The sequence below is a fragment of the Myxine glutinosa genome, chromosome 3, assembly GCF_964187855.1.
Source record: "Myxine glutinosa chromosome 3, kmMyxGlut1.1, whole genome shotgun sequence".
NCBI classification, from domain to species: domain Eukaryota; kingdom Metazoa; phylum Chordata; class Myxini; order Myxiniformes; family Myxinidae; genus Myxine; species Myxine glutinosa.
This window is the reverse complement of record NC_136263.1, coordinates 189,709,095-189,730,337: the sequence shown is the minus strand read 5'-3', so window position 1 is coordinate 189,730,337 and position 21,243 is coordinate 189,709,095. Positions and strand designations below refer to the sequence as shown.

The window sequence follows — 21,243 nt, the reverse complement described above, 5'->3', positions numbered from 1 at the left end:
TCGACCGGGATTCGAACCCAGGATCCTCGGATCCCAAGCCGGCACCCTAACCGCTAAGCCACCACCAGGATCAATACAATTATGATTTTTACTTTCCACCCAAACGACGCTGCTTTTACTCTTTTAAGTTTTAAACTTTAAGTTTAAAGTAAAAGTAAAAGTAAGTAAAAGTTTAAGGTTTAAAAGTTGCTCTTTTAAAGAGTCCGAAGGTGGGTGGGACGTTTCATAAATTTCTCAATATAGCTATGATTTTGATTTTCCACCAGTACAAAGTGTTACGTATCCACCCTTGCTCGCCGGCAGATTCATCTGTATTGGTTATCACGTTAGAACGGCATTTGTATTTGTTTACCTCATGAGTGTTTATAACATTGTATTTTGTTGCATTGTTGTATTTTTGTACCTGTCCTGACTCCAGTGAGCTGTTAAAGTTAAACACTAACACCACGGTAATATGCTCTGGCACCTCCCTCATTACTCTTGGATGCATATCATCTGGCCCTGGACCTTTATCATCCGTTGATTTTTTACCTCCGCCACCTTATGTTTTCAGCCCTGTATCTCTGTTTGTGAGCAGGATATCTCAAAAGGTTAGGGACGGATTCGGACGAAACATAGTGGACAGTTTAAGTGTGTGACAAGGATGAACCTATTTGATTTTGGTAAAGATCCGGATCCAATAAATTTTACATTTTTAACCGATTCTTCACCATTGAGAGATGGGATCAAAAACAATCTATAGTCACGGTATTTCAAAACGTTGTGGACGAGTTATGATAAAACTTGGTGGAAGAGTTGGGTAGATGGCAAGAACAAGTCGATTAGATTTTGGTTCAGGTCCGAATACAGATCCGGCCTATCAGTCAGTGGGATACAAAACATAAACTATTCAGCATGGCAGAGGTATGTGCTCTACCGAGTGTCGTTCCAGTTCTTGCTGTTTCTTCACCTGATCTCCTCCAACATGGATCTCTTCTAAAAGCTCTTGCTCACCCCGGAGATGCATACTCTCCGCTATTGTGAGTTCCCCTGACCATTCCTGCGTAAAGCAATGAACCATTCAAAAATCGTGCCATCTCACCCTCATCATCCACAAATTCTCCTTTGCTATTCTTCAATAAAACCACACTCCTATTAACCCAGTTTCACCCATTACATAATTTAAAGCATTCCTTGCCGTTATGTTCAATATTCTTGGCTATACCTTTTTCATCATCTCTTTTGGATTGGAGAGTTCTTTTCTGAACTAGCCTCGGTATATATTCCTATATTGAGGTGAGTCCAACAATAGTCATGCCATTTTGTACTCAATGACTGCCTTCTAATAATCCTTAATTGCACAATTATTTGGATGTAAAATTTGAAGAAAATAATAAATGAGTTGCTGTAGCAATTTGGAGATAAATTTGGAAGGAGCAACACATTAAAAACTAGAGCAATGCGACTGTGTTTCCAATATGCCTCCGCATAGGCCCTGCCCGTAACAACGGGACGATGCCCTTGTTCACTGTCCTAAAAATAAACAAGTTTGATTTAAATCCCTTCAGCTGTTTTCAAGTATCACATTTTCACCAGACAGGACAGGTTTCATATCGATCGGTGAAGCGGTTTCAGAGAAGGGTTTTTTTTTGTTTAAACATCGGCTTTAAAGCTAATATGTCTGCCATACCACATGACATATGACCTTAAAAAATGTACACTCTGCATAAGTATGGGTAGGGGATCATGTTTGTGAAGTTTCTTGTTGATCAGACAAGGTTTGTTTTTCTATCCAAGATGGCTGCCAAATCACGTGACCTACGATGTCATCATTTTCAAACTAGATGCAACGATGGTGTTAGATTACATTTGTAAAATTTCGCATTGAGAGGTTAAGCAGTTTCAAAGATATAATTATTTAATATTTTGCTTCAATCCAATTTGGCTGCCACACCATGTGACCAACGATATTTTCCTGATCAACTTTTAATCGCCATGACGAGTCACTGGCAAACGTAAAGTTTCGAGTCAATCGATTTGGTGGTTTGGGAAAAGTTTTTTTTAAGGTTTCAGGTTAAATCCAATATGGCTGCTAAACCTTGTGACCTATGATGGCATAAATTTAATATTTAAATACAAATGGGTCGTAGATCTTTTTTTTTTTTTTTTTTTTTTTTGTATACAAGATCGAGGCTCGTGAAAGAGCGAACATTAATCACACAGAAAGACAAACAGACACACAAAACAAATAACATCGGGAGCGTTAGACAAGATGGGGAGAGAGGGGGAAGGACACAAACACAACATTTGAGAGCAGGGACCGAGAGACATGGAGACATCGAGAGAACTGTGGGAGGGAGAGGGCTTTGGGGGGGAGGCATGGGAAGGGGGGGGGGGGGGTGGGAGAGGTATAAAACATATGGACACTGCCAAGACTTCCAGGAAAGAAGTTGGAATTTCAAACAAGGTGGATCTGGGGTGAATTAGTGGGGGTAGAAAAGCACAAGGTTTTGGATGGGGGAAGATAAGAGATGGTGGTGAACAGCTGTTTTGAAGACCTGGAGGGAGGAGTGTGATTGAAGTGAGTGTGGGAGTTTGTTCCAGAGGCGGGAGAAAAGAGGAATGAAAGAGTGAAGGTGAGCAGAGAGCCGAGATTTCGGCAGTTTAACCATCAGAGGGTGGCTGGCAGATCTTGTGCGACCTGTAGGAATATTTGGGGGACAGAGCACAGAGAGAGCTGGGGGAGCAAGGCCGGAGAGGAGTCGGTAGCAGACAGAAAGACCACCTACCTGCCTGCGGTGAGTGAGTGAAAGGCCCTCAGAGATAGCTTCATCGCGGGAGATTCCAATGATTCTGAAAGCTTTGGATTCAACAGCGTGAAGCCGAGCCAGGTGTGAGGCAGGAGCACCAGCCCATAGGGGAGAACAGTATTCCATTGAGCTGCGGATGAAAGCCTTGTATGTGGTGAGGAGCTCAGGTGTGCCTAGGAAGGACTTCGCACGACGGAGGATGCCCAGTCGGCGACTGGCTTTGGAGGCCAGCTTGGAAATGTGGTTTTCCCAAGAAAGATCATGGCAGATGGTGAGACCCAAAAGCTTGAGCGACAGAACTTCTTGGAGAGGATTGTTGAGAAAGTAGATGGGAGGGTTGTCCAGTCGATCTTTTCGGAGAGACATAGTAAGAGTGTGAGATTTGTCAGGATTGAAAGACATGTTCCACATGTTTGACCAGTCTGTGATTTTGTCCAGGTCTTCAGAGAGTGAGGAGGCTGCAGACTGCCGATCTGAGGGAAGAGGAATGGAGCGGCAGAGAGTGGAGTCATCAGCAAAGAGATACAGAGGATTTTCCAGAGAGTCGGAGAGATCATTGATAAAGACCAGAAAAAGCACAGGGCCCAGCACACTGCCTTGGGGAACTCCAGCCTGAACGGGAAGGGGAGATGAGAGAAATCCATTCAGGGCCACACGTTGACTACGACCAGAGAGGAAGTCCGCAAGCCATGCATGGAGATTTCCATGGATACCATAGGAGGAGAGTTTGGTGAGCAGAGCTGGGTGCCAGACCGTATCGAAGGCACATGATATGTCAAGGGAGACAGCTCTGATTTCCTGTTTGGCATTGAGGACCTCCATCCATTGTTGAGACAGCAGAAGCAGCATGTCCAGAGTAGAGTGACCTGGTCTGAAACCAAATTGATGATCAGAGATCAAGCCATTGGAGAAGAGGAAAGATTTCATATCCGAAGCAATGATGGATTCCATGACTTTGCTGATAAATTGGGAGCAGGCTGATTGGTCTGTAGTTGCAAGGATCTGTTTTTGCACCTTTTTTGTGTAAAGCGGTAATGTTTGCTGATTTCCAGGATGCTGGCAGATGACCTTGAGCAAAGGATAGGGTGAAAAGAACAGAGAGAGGGTGAGATAGAGCGGCAGAGCAGGATTTTAGGACCCGTGGGCTGATGCCATCTGGTCCAGTTGCAGAATCAGAGTCGAGGTTTGACAAAAACTCCTCCACCTTGTCAGGAGAGAAGGTCACAGAGTCCAGGAGCAGTTTGGTTCGACTGGGAAAGGTGGGAACAGAGAGAGATGGGTTTGGGACTAAGGATTTTGAGGCAAACACAGAGTTGAGGCATTCGGCTTTGTCACGTGCGATGTCAACTGTGTGGCCATTTGAGGTAAGGGAGGGGATGGAGGGGGAACAAACACCAGAAACGGATTTGACCAGACGCCACCAGGATTTGGAGGAAGGAGACAGGTTTGAGAGTTCATTCTTGAGTGAGGAGAGATAGTGCTTCCTGGCACTCCTGAGGGTAGACACACACTTGTTCCGAGCTTGGTGGAAGGAACTGAGATTTCCTTCAGTTGGATTAGCCTTCCAAGAGGCAAAGGCAAGTTGTTTCAGGGCAACTGCCTCACCACAAGATTCAGTGTACCATGGACGGGAGGAAGGGTAAGACAACTGAAGGCGAGATGGGATAAATCTGTGCATGAGAGAGATCAGTTTGCTTTGGAAGAATTCCCAGGAAGAATTGATGTCAGAGGCAGTGGAGATGGGAGACCAATCCAGACGATTGATGGCTGCTTGAAGACCGTCCCAGTCGGCCTGAGTGAAATGCCAGACTCGTCGACGCTGAGGAGGCTCTCTGAGAATGCAATTTCATATGTATGCAATTTCAGATTTTTAGGATAAGGAATTCGATGAAAACATTTTTGACTGGTATGCCACTTCACCAATGACGTCATCATTATCATGATTTTGTTCCCCATTGGGAGTACTTGACAATGTGCCAAGCTTTACATTTTTCCATTCAGCGGTTTCCGATAAATATTTTTTTAATTTATTGCGTTTAATCCAAGATTAAAATGCATGTTGTTGTTGTTGTTGTTGTTGTTGTTGTAATCCAAGATGGCTGCCATAACACATGACCTATGACGTCACAATTATCATAAAAACATTATGCATGGGTGTCATTTCTACCCTGAAAGATTAGTCTCAATCAGAGATGTGGTTGCTGAGACAAACAAGGTTTAGCCCTGACGGACGGACGGACGGACGGACAACCCAAAAATATAATGCCACCTTCGGAGGGCGGAGGCATAAAAATAATTAATGGCCTGGATCATCATCTCAGGGAACACAAAGGACTCCTTACCCTGGAGACACTTGAATACAGGGAAGGGGTTTTTAGCTACACAAAGATACTTGGTGTCTATAGCAAATATATACATATATATATATATATATATATATATATATATATATATATATATATATATAATTATATATATATATGTGTGTGTGTGTGTGTGTGTGTGTGTGTGTGTGTGTGTGTGTGTGTGTGTGTGTGTGTGTGTGTGTGTGTTATTAATCTGCCTATATCAATCTTGAGTGTGTCCTACTGCTTCATTGGCCAAACTGTCAGCCACCTGTAGAGTTCTCAGTTTACCGGCTCACCCGCATGCCGTCTTGCCCAGGCGGTCCGATTGGGCCTGCAGGGCCTTGCTCACCCTGTGGAGGAACAGAAGAAATATGTGGGAAGAGAAAAAGGTTAAGAGTGTGAATAAGTTTCCAATTAATCTTTAACCTCTAAACTGGAGGTAATCCAAGGACATTTCTGCAGCATATACAATGATGCACCCTTGGGATGCAAGCGAGTCAATACTGCAATCGTCTGGATACAATAACTACTATGGAGATTGAGACAATTGTTTTGCACTGCGACACGCTGAAGCCTGTACCTTGGGGACACAAGTGGTAGCAAAGGCGCAAAAGTTTTAACAAAACCTAAGCCCACTCTGGTTTAGCTACTGTTGTCCCACCGCTCAGCTGGAAACTTGGCGTAGCCTCGTGTGGTCTGGTGTACAGGGCTTGTCTTGTGTTTAGCCAGGATTTGGACGTACCGAGCCAACATGATGATCGGTCCTGTATTAAATTGCACTAAAGAGTTATTGTTGGCTCGTCACAATTTTGTTCGCAACTATTACCCATGAGAAAAGTAATGACTCAGGAGATACGATACTTACGATATATTAAAATAACACAGCGACATTTCCAAAACTCTATTGAAATCGAGATCAAGTAGCTGTATGATAGCTCAGTGGTAGTGCATTCATGAGTTATCTTTTGTTTATGGCTTTTTTTTTTTGGATACAAGATCGAGGCTCGTGGAAGAGCTTTTCTTTTTTTTTTTGTTGTTGTATACAAGATCGAGGCTCGTGAAAGAGCTAACATTAATCACACAAAAAGACAACCGACACACAAAACACAAAAAACAAGGGGAGCGGCAGACAAGATGGGGAGAGAGGGGGAAGGACACAAAAGAGAGGGGGAAGAGGGGGAAGGACACAAACACAACATTTGAGAGCAGGGACATCGGGAGGACTTGGGGGGAGGTGGGAGAGGAATAAAACATATGAACACTGCAAGGACTCTGGGGTGAATTACCGGGGGTAGAAAAGATCAAGGTTTTCGATGGGGGAAGATAAGAGATGGTGGTGAACAGCTGTTTTAAAGACCTGGAGGGAGGAGTGGGATTGAAGGGAGTGGGGGAGTTTGTTCCAGAGGCGGGAGAAAAGGGGAATGAAAGAGTGAAGGTGAGCAGAGAGCCTAGACTTTGGCAGTTTAACCATAAGAGGGTTGCAGGCAGATCTTGTGCGACCTGAAGGAAAATTGGGGGGACAGAGCACAGAGAGAGCTGGGGGAGCAAGGCCGGAGAGGAGTCGGTAGAAGACAGAAAGACCACCAACCCACCTGCGGTGAGTGAGTGAAAGGCCCTCGGTGTTGACTACATCGCAGGAGATTCCAATGATTCTGAAAGCTTTGGCCTCAACAGCGTGAAGCCGAGCAAGGTGTGAGGCAGGAGCACCAGCCCAGAGGGGGGAACAGTATTCCATTGAGCTGCGGATGAAAGCCTTGTATGTGGTGAGGAGCTCAGGTGTGCCAAGGAAGGACTTCGCACGACGGAGGATGCCCAGTCGGCGACTGGCTTTGGAGGCCAGCTTGGAAATGTGGTTTTCCCAAGAAAGATCATGGCAGATAGTGAGACCCAAAAGCTTGAGCGACAGAACTTCTTGGAGAGGATTGTTGAGAAAGTAGATGGGAGGGTTGTCCAGTCGGTCCTTTCGGAGAGACATTGTAAGAGTGTGAGATTTGTCAGGATTGAAAGACATGTTCCACTTGTTTGACCAGTCTGTGATTTTGTCCAGGTCTGCAGAGAGTGAGGAGGCTGCAGACTGCCGATCTGAGGGATGAGGAATGGAGCGACAGAGAGTAGAGTCGTCAGCAAAGAGATAGAGAGGATTTTCAAGAGAGTCAGAGAGATCATTGATGAAGACCAGAAAAAGCACAGGGCCCAGAACACTACCTTGGGGAACTCCAGCCTGAACAGGAAGAGGAGATGAGAGAAACCCATTCAGGGCCACACGTTGACTATGACCAGAGAGGAAGTCCGCCAGCCATGCGTGGAGATTTCCATGGATACCAAAGGAGGAGAGTTTGGTGAGCAGAGCAGGGTGCCAGACCGTATCGAAGGCACGTGAAATGTCAAGGGAGACAGCTCTAATTTCCTGTTTGGCGTTGAGGACCTCCATCCATTGTTGAGAAAGCAGAAGCAGCATGTCCAGAGTAGAGTGACCAGGTCTGAAACCAAATTGATGATCAGAGATCAAGCCATTGGAGAAGAGGAAAGATTTAATATCTGAAGCAATGATGGATTCCATGACTTTGCTGATAATTGGGAGAAGGCTGATTGGTCTGTAGTTGCTGGGATCTGTTTTTACACCTTTTTTGTGCAAACCGGTGATGTTGGCTGATTTCCAAGGAGATGGCGGATGACCTTGAGCAAAAGAGAGGGTGAAGAGAACAGAAAGAGGGAGTGAAAGAGCAGAAGAACATGATTTTAGGACCCGTGGGCTGATGCCGTCAGGACCAGTTGCAGAATCAGAGTCGAGGGTTGACAGAAACTTTTCCACCTTATCAGGAGGAAAGGACACAGAGTCCAGGAGCAGCTGGGTACGACTGGGTACGGTGGGTACAGAGAGGGATGGGTTTGGGACACAAGATTTAGACGCAAACACAGAGTTGAGGCATTCAGCTTTTTCATGTGTGGAGTCAGCCGTTAAGCCATTTGAGGTGAGGGAGGGGATGGAGGGGGAACAAACACCAGAAACAGATTTGACCAGACGCCACCAGGATTTGGAAGAGGGAGACAGATAAGAGAGTTCGGTCTTGAGAATGGTGAGATATTGTTTCCTGGCTCTCCTGAGGGTGGACACACACTTGTTTCGGGCTTTGTGAAAGGAAATGAGATTTCCTTCCGTTGGATTTGCTTTCCAGGAGACGAAAGCAAGTTGTTTCAGGGCAACAGCCTCACCACAAGATTCCGTGTACCATGGACGGGAGGAAGGGTATGACAACTGAAGACGAGATGGTATAAATCTGTGCATGAGAGAGAGCAATTTACTTTGAAAGAATTCCCAGGATGAGTTGATGTCAGAGGCGGTAGAGATGGGAGACCAGTCCAGATGATTGATGGCTGCTTGAAGACCGTGCCAGTTGGCCTGAGTGAAATGCCAGACTCGTCGACGCTGAGGAGGCTCTCTGAGAATGGTCAGAGAGATGTCCACTTTGACAAGCACATGATCAGATGAGCCGATTGGAGCAGAAGAAGAGCAGCAGACATTTTCAGGGAAGTTTTGTCATAACCAAATCCAGAAGAGAAGATGCTCCGTTGACTGAGATCCGGGTCGGGAAATTGACAGATTGTGTCAGTCCCAGTGAGTCGCAGAAGTCCTTTGCTGAAGAGCCATGGCTGGTGAGAGAGGTACCCACACCCAGCCAACTGGCATGGTGACAATTGAAATCACCACATATGAGGAAGAGAGAGTTGGGATGGGTAGATAGAAGTTGGTCCATATTATCAGACAGTGAGATGTAGATGGAGTCATCGCTGTTTGGTGGACGGTACAACACACATATGAACAAAAGGTGGGAGCGAAGGGGAAGCCGTAGCCAAAGGTATTCCTGGGGGTGAGGTGGAGAGAGGGCAGTGGAGGGCGAGTGAGGAAGAGAGTTTTTTATAAAGATAGCAACCCCACCTCCAGGACGAGGCTCAGGTCTATCATACCGGAGGAGGGAGTAACCTGGGAGAGATACCAAGGCATCAGAGACATCATGAAGGAGGAAAGTTTCTGTTAAGCAGATCACATCTGGTTTGTCAGAAGCAACCTGTATGGAGAGGTCAGTCAAGTTTGAGCGAAGGCCCCGGATGTTTGAGGTCCATACCGTTAATGAAGAGGAAGGGGGAGCATCGGGTCCAGAACAGGGGGGGGAGGGGTAGGGTAAGATGTGGAAGAGGAGGAAGAGGTAGGGAGAGCTGTTGAAGGTGTGTCAGAGATTTCAGAGATTTCAGAATAGCTTGGAGAAAGGGAAGAATGGGGCGGACAAAAGGTTTGATGGAGATTGGTTTGAGCTGACATCAATCCCACAAAAAAAAACCCCCAAAAAACCGACACACAAAAAATACAAAAAAGGGAGCGGGAGAAAAGATGGGGAGCGAGAGCGAAGCACTCAAGTACAACAGCAGAGGACAGAGACAACGGAAGATCTGTGGGAGGGAGGGGGCTTGGGGGGAGGAGGCATGGGAAGGAGAGGGGGGGGGGGGTGGGAAAGTATAAAAAACATGGACACTGCTGGAACTTCCAGGAAAGAAAGAAGTCGGTATTTCAAAAAAGTGGATATGGGGTGAATTAACGGGGGTAGACAAGATCAATGTTATGGATGGGGGAAGATTTTGAGATGGAGGTGAACAGCTGTTTTAAAGACCTGGAGGGAGGAGTGGGATTGAAGAGCGTGAGGGAGTTTGTTCCAGAGGCGGGAGAAAAGAGGAATGAAGGAGTGAAGGACTTCAATACCCAGAAGGGTACATTCTCACTAAAACTACTGTATTAAATGCTTTTCCATGAAGAAATGCTGCATCATGAAGCATGTTAACATTTGGAGGGAATATAAAGACAGTTGCCCAGTCTATAGTCTGGAAATTAAACATCCATATATATTTCTGGACTCGATACCTTATGTGACGTGAACAGGTGGGTTCGCTAGAATCTATAAAACAACTTGTAGGGGCTTTGACCAGATCTATTCACGACTCCAACTTCCAACCTAAGATCAGATACAGGTCCAGTATTTTTAAATAATATGAAACTGGAATAACTATGAGCGGATGACAGGCAGGAGGATAAACAGAGAAGTGACTATTTCTTATGAACTTAAACGAACTGTATGTGAATTCAAAAGGTGTAATCCAGATGTTAAAATTGGCTTCTCAAAATTTTGTTCGTCCAACTTATAGGCCTGTAAAGTATGTAACTTTTGGCTGCAGAGGCACACGTTCTGTTTGTGTCTGTACCACCCATCAAGACGTGGAGCTCACAAATGGAGCATTACCCTTTGATGTAAAGGTAACCTATCACCAGCACATGGAGTCGCTTGTCTGTTCAATAGGCAAAAACATGTATGCTGCATGTAGGTTTGATAAATGCCCTGGCATCCATGGCTTCCAGAAATTTCTCAAGGGCAAAATTGATGCGAGTGATCCTAAAAATTACGGCAATAGAACATTTGATCAATGTATCACCACTGATTGCACACCATTACGTGCTGACGAAGCACCGTTATCTGACATATTTTACTGTACTCGTGGGCCTGTTGGTCCATTGGACCAAATACCTTGATTTTCACCAAGCCCAGTTGTGCTTGCGCCAAGGTAGGGGGAGCATTATACATACGTTCAGTATTATTATTGCCAAATGATGCTCCCATTATTATTGTTGTTAATATGATTAGTATTCATTCATATATGCCTTGTTACAATGTTATCATTATTTTTATTTCATAATTGCAATGCCATGATATGGAAAGACTTATTAAACTGCTACATACACCGTGGTCTTGGCTTAGCCTGGTCTTGGCTTAGCCTGGTGTTGGCTTAGCGGTTAGGGTGCCGGCTTGGGATCCTAGGATCCTGGGTTTGAATCCCGGTCGATCGCTGAATTAACGCCGGGGGGTTTGACTCAGCCTGTCATCCCTCCAAGGTCGGCAAATTGAGTACCAGTTCACTGGTAATTCCCTGTGTGTCGCAAGAGGCGACTAACAGGGTTCGTGGCAGGAAGGGCATCCGGCCATAAAACATTGCTTCAAAAAGGGGCAAGGTGCCCAAAAAAGGCCAACCCCTGCTCTGCAGAGAAAAATGGCCTCTAAAGATGGTCATACACATTAACATGGTGTGTGTTTAGAAGCATGGGAATTCCTCCGCATTATTTGTAATTACCGCCGCCACCGAGGGCCGATGGAGGTCATGTTTTCACCCCTGTCTGTTTGTCTGTCTGTTTGTTTGTCCATGAAACAAGATATCTCAAAAAGTTGTGTACAGATTTGGACAAAACCTGGTGGAGAGGTTGGGTATGTTACAAGGAAGAATTCCATTCAATTTTGGTGAAGATCCGGATCCGGATCCAGCTAGTATAATTTTTTTAAGTGATTCTTCACCATTGAGTGACATGGCTAGAACCGATACATAGCAGAAGAACCACATTTAGAGGCCATTTTCCCCTGCAGAGCAGGGGTTGGCCTTTTTCGGGCACCGTGGTCCCTTTTTTTGTGGCAATGTTTTACGGCCGGATGCCCTTCCTGCCACCAACCCTGTTAGTCGCTTCTTTCGACACACAGGGAATTAGCAGCGAACTGGTACTCAATTTGCCGACCTCGGAAGGATGACAGGCTGAGTCAACCCCCCTGGCGTTAATTCAGCGATCGACAGGGATTTGAACCCAGGATCCTAGGATCCCAAGCCAGCACCCTAACCACTAAGCCAACACCAGGCTCTCAAACTACATAGCACCGATACATAGCAGGATATCTCAAAAAAAGTTATGGACAGGTTTGGACAAAACTTGGTGGACAGGTTGTGTGTGTGACAAGGACGAATTGATTCGATTTTGGTGAAGATCTGAATATGGATTCGGATACGAGAATTATTTATTTTTTAAGTGATTCATCACCATTGAGAGATCGGACGAAAACCGATACATAACATGATATTTAAAAAAAGTTGTGGACGAGTTATGACTAAACTTGGGGGATGAGATGGTTAGGTGACGAGAACAAGCCGATTCGATTTTGGTTCAGGTCCGAATCCAGATCCGGGCTATCAGTGGGATACAAAATATAAAACTGTTCAGCCTGGCGGAGGTTTGTGCTCTACCGAGTGATGTTCTAGTTAAGTATTCGAATCAAATGAAGAGATCATGGCGATCATTTTGGTGTATCACATTCCACATCAGAAAGCAAAAATAGAACTTCACAAAAACATGACACACACATACACAAACACACACACACACACACACACACACACACACACACACACACACACACACACACACACACACACACACACACCTCATCCATTTATAATAGACTAGCAGAGGTACCCGGCTTTGCACGGGAGTGGGAGGAGGAGGGGAGGGGGAAGAGGAGGGGAGGGGAACGGGGGGGAGGGGGGAGGGGGAAGCGGGGGAGGAGGAGGGGAGGGGGAAGAGGAGGGGAGGGGAATGGGGGGGAGGGGGAAGGGGGGGGAGGGGGGGAGGGGAAGGGGGGAGGGAAGGGTGCGGGGGTGCCCAGGGGAAGAAGGGCCCCTCCCCTCCCCCTCCCCCCCCTTTCCCATCCCCCCCTCCCCCTTCCCCCTCCCCCTCCCCCTTCCCCCTCCCCCTCCCCCCCTCCCATCCCCTTCCCCCTCGTTCCCCTCCCCTTCTCTTCCCCCTCCCCTCCTCCTCCCCCTTCACACCAGGGGGGTTGACTCAGCCTGTCATCCCACCGAGGTCGGAAGTCGGAACTCATTGTCGTCAAATAAATGTAGCCTGTATGTTTCACTCTTTGTCACATGCCGTTGGTCCCATGTCAATCGGATGAAGTTGAAAAATTAACGTTACGAAGGTTCTCTGGGACGTACTGATTCCGAATAATGAAGTTGAAAAATTAACGTTCCGAAATACGCTAATTACGCTAACAGAAGCGCTGGAGGGAGCACTGCGCTCCCTCCCTTAGATTCCCTCCCTCTTCTGCTAGCGCTAATTACGCGTAACACACTAATTTTAAAACCCGAAGTTTTTTTAATTTTAAGGTGTGCTGTAGTCAGAAGCGCTAGAAGCGCTGCGCTCCCTCCCTTCGAATCCCTCTCTCTTCTGCTAGTGCTAATAATACGCTAATTTTAAAACCCGAAATTTTTTAAATGTTTATGTCTCCGTGACATTCCTGGGACCATCCCGAGTCGAACAGTACTTTCCGCTCGCAAATCCGTCCACGGGTTCTCGAGATCTTAGAGATCATAGATACATAGATCAGGACCAACTCTACTTTATATATATAGAAGGTGTGCTGTAGTCAGAAGCGCTAGAAGCGCTGCGCTCCCTCCCTTCGAATCCCTCTCTCTTCTGCTAGTGCTAATAATACGCTAATTTTAAAACCCGAAATTTTTTAAATGTTTATGTCTCCGTGACATTCCTGGGACCATCCCGAGTCGAACAGTACTTTCCGCTCGCAAATCCGTCCACGGGTTCTCGAGATCTTAGAGATCATAGATAGAGGCCAACTCTACTTTATATATATAGACTCGCAGAAGTACCCGGCATTGCTGGGCGGGGGAGGGGAGGGGAGGGGAAAGGGGAGGGGAGGGGAACGGGGGGGAGGGGAGGGGAGAAGAGGGGGGGAGGGGAGAAGAGGGGGGGAGGGGAGAAGAGGGGGGGAGGGGAGAAGAGGGGGGAGGGGGAGAGGGGGGAGGGGAGGGGGGAGGGGAGGAGAGGGGGGAGGGGGAGGGGAGGGATGGGAGGGGGAGAGGGGTGGATTGTATATAGATTGTTGATAGAACGGACAGGTTAGCTCACATAACTTCATGAGAAAGAACTATTCGACTTACTTAAACTCTCTGAAGGAAAACTTGAAAATAAATGAGACAATCTGAATGCTTGACTTTGCTGACAACTACAGATTCCTTGCGCAAGATGCTGCCCAGAGCTTCCACTGGGATAATTCCCAGGTGCCACTTTGCCCATTTGCCATTTATTTCAAAAGACAATATGGTGAACTTTGCCAGGCGATTTTGCGTGTGATCAGTGACTGCTTGAAGCACAATTTGACAGAAGTTAACTTTTTCTTGGAAGTTGTTCTTTCGCATGTGAAATCTGGAGCATCTCCAACCCTGGCAAAGGTTTCACTTTGGTGATGGAGCTGCTCGACAATATAACAGCTTCAAAATTGCAAGAAAACTCAAATGTAAAGTTTCGCAATCTTTGCAACGTTGTGCATCACCAACAAAAGTTTGGCCTCCAAGGAAGATGGCACTTTTCTTTTGCAATATAACAGGGGAATTATGTCTGTGACGGCATTGGTGGAACTGTGAAGCAAGAAACACAGGCAAGCCTTCAAAGCAACAGCATCACGCCACATCCTGATACCCCAATTGCCAAAATAAGTAAAGAACATTTGACATAATTAGTAGGGAAAACTTTTGTATATACAGTGCCTTCAGAAAGTCTTCACACCCCTTGACGTTCTTCACATTTTGTTGTGTTACAGCCTGAATTTACAATGGATATAATTTAGCTTTTTTGTCACTGATCGACACATAATACCCCAAAATGTGAAAGTGATTTTTTTTTTAGACCTTTTTACAAAATTATTAAAAATGAAATATATAAATATCTAATTTACATAAGTATTCAACCCCCTGAGTCAATACTTCGTATAAGCACCTTTGGCAGCGATTACAGCTTCGAGTTTTCTTGGGTATGTCTGGATCAACTCTGCACATCTGGATTTGGGGAGTTTCTCCACTTCCTCCTTGCAGATTTCCTCAAGCTCTGTCAAGTTGGATGGGGAATGTCGGTGAACAGCAATCTTCAAGTCTTTCCACACATTTCCAATGGGATTCAAGTCTGTGCTTTAGCAAAGCCACTCATTGTCTTTCACGTTCTTGTTCTGAAGCAATTCCAGTGTTGCTTTGGCTGTATGTTTGGGGTCATTGTCCTGTTGGAACATAAATCTTCGTTGCAGTCTAAGATCTTTGGCACTCTGAAGCAGGTTCTCCTCAAGGCTTTGCCTGGATTTGGCTCCATTCATTGCTCCCTCTATCCGTACAAGTCTCTCAGTCCCTGCTGTTACTCTCATAAAGCCTAGATTTGTGAAGTGCTGCAGAGACTGATGTCCTTCCAGCAGGTTCTCCCATCTCCGCCAAAAAACTCTTCGGTTCTGTCAGAGTGGTCATTGGGTTCTTGGTCACCTCGCAGAACCAAGGTCCTTCTTGCCCAGTTGCTCAGTTTGGTCAGACGGCCAGCTTAAGGAAGAGTCAGAGTAGTTCCATATTATTCACATTTCCTAATTTGTAGCTCACTTTGCTCTTAGGAACTTTTAACACTCTAGAAATTGTTTTATTCCCTTCCCCAGATCAATGCCTCCTCCCAATTTTATCTCGTAGTTCTACGGACAGTTCCTTGAACTTCATGGTGGAATTTCTGCTCTGACATGCAGTGTCGACTGTGGGACCTTATATAGGAAGGTGTGTTTCTTTCAAAATCACATCTAATCAATTGAATTGGCCAATCAAGTGGTAGACTCCAATGAAGTTGTAGAGGCATCTCAAAAGGATTATCAAAGGAAATTGGATGCACCTGAGCTCAATTTTGAGTGTCATAGCAAAGGGGTTGAATAGTTATTGATTGCAGTCATTTCAGCTTTTCATTTTAAATTATTGGGTAAAAATTTCAAGAAGAAAATTACACTGACATTATGGGGTATAATGCGTAGATCAGTGACAATTTAAACCATTTTAAATTCAGGCTGTAACACAATAAAATGTGAAAAAAGCCAAGGGGTGTGAATACTTTCTGAAGGCACTGCACTTGTATCATCATCATCAGCCTGAGAGCCCACTGGACAACAACAGACACCCTGAACTCATGTTGGACATATTAGCATACATATGATACTTCACAAATGTGGGTTGGTGAGAAATTTGGACAGGAATTTTGAATTTGTTCATTGGCCCTGACGATATTGCGCCTAATCTTCATGTAGGACTCTTTTGGGGATCTTTAATGTCCACCAACTAATACTAGCAGATGGGATGCCCAGTTTCATGCCCATGTGATGGACAGAACACACATCTATGAATTGCTGTGCATGTGAAACACCAGGATGACAGTTTGTAGCTTCGCTGAGATTTGAACCCTCACTAGTCAACTCAGAGGTGAGTGTGCACACCTCTAGATTATCTTGCCAACCCTATTTGTATAATTAGAGCATAGAAAATGTCATGGTTCTATCATGTATGGTTAATATGACATGAGACATGGATCTACAAATCGCGTCGAAATTACTGCCCTAAAATAAGATAATAAAAGCGTCGTCACAAAGAGAGGTCACATGATTAAGGATGCCAAATAATAATTAATAAATCCACAGAAAGAAAGTTCAATTCAACTGTGTTTTGAGTTATCTAGTTATCTCCTCACATCATGTCATGTCCGACTGCTGGTGACATTCATTCATTCATTCATCCCTATCCTGAAGCTCTGGCAAAGAAAGCTCGGCTGTATCCTTTACCCCATCCATCCATCCAGCTCATACAAGGTCTTCTCCTTCTTCCCAGCATGGTTGATTTCTCCAGACTTTCGTTTTCTGCAGGCATGATGTGTCTAAATAATGATAGTTCCTGTTTCGAGCATCAACGCCTCCAATGTAAATGGTGGCCTAATTGATTAAATCGCTCATTTGTTTGTTCTGCTTGCAGTCCATGGAGTTTTTAATATTCATCTCAAACAATGCATTTCAAAACTGTCAATCTTCCTCTCTTTCTTCTTCACTGTCCATGACTCACATCCATAACTGCAACTGGAAATACCAAAGCATTCTCCAGCCAGCCGCCTCTTGGTTATTGACTTTGTCTTTCCATATATATATATGTCAATCCTGACATCGTTGTTCTCCCCAACACGAACCGTCTATGAATTTCTCCTCCACTTCAACCTTATAACCCAGGGGGATGAAACTTTCCACTATCCCACGTGATCATATCCAAATCTGAACACATTGATCTTCTCAGTTCACAAGATTTTAGTCTTTTTGAGGTTTACATAAAGATCAGCCTTTTCACTTTCCTTTTTCACCGACTGCAGCAGCTTCGCCAAGTCCTCTTTCGTTTCTGCCAACAGAGAGGTATCACCAGCATACCTTAGATTGTTGATGCGCCTTCCTCCGATCCTGACTCCAGCCTCTATGTCATCAATGTTTGATTTCCTCATGACGTCCTCAATATACAGAATAAACAAGTAAGGGGACATAGCAGACCCCTGTCTGACCCCTTTTCCAATTCTGGATCTCCATACTCTGTTCTTTCTGTCGCTTCTTGTTCATTGTAGAGCATTTTTTATCAAACATAACGACATTTATCATAGCATAATCCACATCAATCCCAGGTATGCTGCACGTGTAGGTTGGATTCGGCAATGGCTCCTTCCACTTCATCAGACCAGATCTGTCGTGTCTTTCTCTTATATTTTCGTCCATGCGTTACTGTTTGTGTTTCCGTTCAATTTTCTGTGATAAATCGTACCTTGTTGTGCTGTATTGTCAAATTTGTACTCATGTTGTTCGAGGCCTAGTCATGAGATCTCCGGCATGCAAATTCTGTCTCTATTTTGATGCTGCTTCCTCGTTCCGCTTCTTTTCTCCCAGGTATTGTCCTTTTAGCCTTCTCAAATGTACCCGATCCCCCCTCCTCACATCAAAAAATTTTACAAAAAATTCACAATTTTTTTTTTTGAAAAAATTCACAAAAATAAAATAAATTCAGGAAAAAAATTAAAAATTTTCACAAAAAATAATTACAACAATTTTTTCCCTCCTGTATTCTTTATCTCTTACTTTTCTTAATATCTTCAAACCGAATCTTTTTTGAATGAAATGCTTAACTTCGTTTAAAAGCTGTAAATATATTTTAAAATGTTTCACTTCCCTTATTTTCAGCCATGAGTACTACACATGTCCTTCTTCTTCATCTCAATGTAATCCTCTTTTTCTTCTTCACAAGGATTATTTTCCAAATCTGTCTCTCACTTTAAACACACAGTCCATCAACCCTCCTCCCGTACCCACAGTACCACCTACTTCCGTGCCTTGAACAATAATTCTTACCACCCATCCCATGATGTCTGTCTCTGTATGTCCAGTTTGGGATTCTTGACAAGTCCAGTTTGCAGAGGTTATCTGCTCACGACAATAAATTCCACTTCACATGCTTTAATGGTGTCATTCCCCTGTGTGTCAGTACACTCAGCCACATCTCCTACAAGCACAAGTCTTTCCAACCCCATCCCTGATATGTGTCCTCATTATATAAATTATATCAAAAAGGAGCAAAAACTGATCCCTTAACTACAGACCAATCAGATTACTTCCAATCATCAGGAAGGTCATGGAATCCATCATCGCAGTTGGCATAAAAACCTTCCATTTATTATATGGCCTCATATCAGATCATCAATTCGGATTCAGACCTGGTCACTCTAACTTGGACATGTTGATTCTACTCTCCCAACAATGGACGGAGGCCATCAACACCAGACATGAGATCAGCGCTGTCTCTCTGGATATACCAGCATTTGAAATAGTCTGGCATCCCGCCTTGACCTATGAAATCCTATGACTTGACCTATGACTACCTATGACATCCAAGGCCAACTCCACTCTTGGTTTACTATCATGACTGATAGTCACTAGTGAGGCCCAACTCAACTCTTGGGTTTTTTTTCTTCTCTTTTTCTTGCAGGATCTAAGAACATTATAATTGTTTTTAATCACACAAAAAAACTTGAACCTGGGCAGTGTATAGGCAACAGACCACTGTCTCAATCACTCCCCCAAAAAAACAGTTTCTTTGCTGCTAAGAAATATATAAACTCCCATTTTTGAACTCTTTCAACCAGCGCAGGAATAAAAGGCTTCCTGATTTTACTTTTTTATATTGTGATGTTTTTACCATGGGCTTCTGCCCGAGATGTATTAAAAGTGAAACGTGATCTATTCAAAGAAGATGGAGCAAAAATTGATCACTATGCAAAGAGTCACGAAAATATGCGGTCTCAGCATTAAAAAAAAGAGAAACAACAAGAGAAGCCAATCGATCATACATAAAACTAAATCAGATAACAATCTTGGTAACAAAAATTGAAATAGAACTGCAATAATAATGGATGGACACATAGCAATAATAATGACAATAGAAGCCAGAATAGACAGAGGAAGAATGAAAATGAAATGGATAGACCAAATAAAAAAATTAACAAGAAAGAGCAATCAGAGATTGCAGACCCTCGCCAGGACGTGTTTTTAGTGATTTTAAAGGCTTTTGTGTTAAAACAAACATGGAGGTCGAACCATGTGACCGATGACGTCATCATTCTTTTTTTTGTCCAACAATTTATCCGTAGATGACGCTCAATAAATTTCATCTTGATCGGATGAAGTTTTGTACTTGTCGAATTATGACGTCATAATGGAGGCACCTATGACATCATCATTAACATATGTTATTCCACATGGAGAGTTCTTTACAATGAGCTATGTCTCAATTTTTTCTATGCAGTGCTTTCGCAGATATAGAGGTACAATTTTTTTTCGGTTTTTCCAAGATGGCGGCTGAACCACGTGACCAATGACGTTATCATTTTTTTTTCTTCACCAATTTATGCCTAGATGACGCTCAAGAAATTTCATCTTGATCGGATGAAATTTTGTACTTGTCGAATTATGAGATCATAATGGAGGGAGCCTATGACAGTATGACATCATCATTAACATTTTATTCCCCATGGAGAGTTCTTTACAATGAGCCATGTCTCAATTTTTTTTTATGCAGCACTTTCGGAGATATAGAGGTGCAACGTTTTTCGGTTTTTCCAAGATGGCAACCTTACCACGTGATCTATGACATCATAATTATCATTAAAAAATTCTACAGGTGGACTTGCACCTATGGTGAAAATTGCAATACCCTCTCCTCAGGCGAGGGTAACAAGATATATGTCATGCATAGCACAATACTTGCGAAATCCCTAAAATAAGTTGTTGGCCTATGATGACTTCAAAAATAATTGGTGGTTGAATGTAGTGACCTGGTATGCAAATGCTCTTGAAATTTCAAGTCAATCCAGAAAGGGTTTTCGAAATTTGGCCTATGTTGACCTTTTGGCCTATGTTGACCTTTTGGCCTACGTTGACCTCAAAAATACTTGGTGGTTGAATTCATTGACCAGGTATGCAAATCATCTTAAAATTTCAAGTCAATCGGATGAAAATTGAGGATTTTAGAAATTTTACAAAGTCGGTGACCTTTGACCTATGTTGACCTATTGACCTTTTGACCCCCAAAACAATAGGCTTCTTGCTTATGACCAACTCCACCATTTGGTGAAGTTTCGTGAAGATCGGTTGAAAATGGTGACCTGTAGGCGACTGACATACAGACAAACAGACGAACAGACAGACAGACAGACAGACAGACAGACAGAATAACGCACAAGACCAACCAATATACTTTAAAATTATTGGATTTTCGCAAGTAACAAAGGGACTCTGGCGAGGGTAACTATAATACAACAGCCATGAATTGGAGATATTATAAATTAATAACATTGAGGGAGGCTAATAATGGACTGAAATAAGCTCATTGAGCCAAGTCAAAAACACCTGCAGGAAAGTCTGAAGATGTCTGGCAGCCATTCGACAGGAATCACAGTGGCGTCGGTGAATGATAACAAAGCGTCATTAAATAAATAACTTGAGATGTAAATACAAGGAGGATGCAAGGGTGCTTTTACTCACTCGATTTCCCTTCTCACCCGGTAAACCAGGTAAGCCGTCAAATCCTCTTTGACCCTGTGGGGTAAAATGAAAAGAAAGCAAATGGAGGGTAAAGGAATGCACAGAGGAGGGAGAGAGAGTGATGAGTTTGCAAATGAAGAAAGAAGAGGCATCGGTGCTTCTTTAAATCAGAAGCTGGAATTTTTAAGCAACAGTGATTAATAAAAAATTATTTGTAAACACCAAAAGTATCCATTCATGGTCTTAATGAATGTTTGTATTTAAATAAACCGATTTGTAGATCCACCCCACCGCCAATTTTGGACCACGTTCAAAAGGGTATAAACAAGA

At 44.0% G+C, this 21,243-nt stretch overlaps 1 protein-coding gene across 1 annotated transcript in view; it reads right to left on the bottom strand.

Annotated features, from left to right (window-relative positions):
- LOC137422950 (uncharacterized) overlaps positions 1-21,243 on the bottom strand; it is a 295,425-nt gene that overhangs the window by 131,626 nt on the left and 142,556 nt on the right. Inside the window, exons 18-19 of the mRNA XM_068109635.2 lie at positions 20,914-20,967; positions 5,434-5,487 (exon numbers count right to left, since the gene is read on the bottom strand). Coding sequence (XP_067965736.2) covers positions 5,434-5,487; positions 20,914-20,967 — 108 coding nt within the window. The remainder of the gene's footprint in view (positions 1-5,433; positions 5,488-20,913; positions 20,968-21,243) is intronic.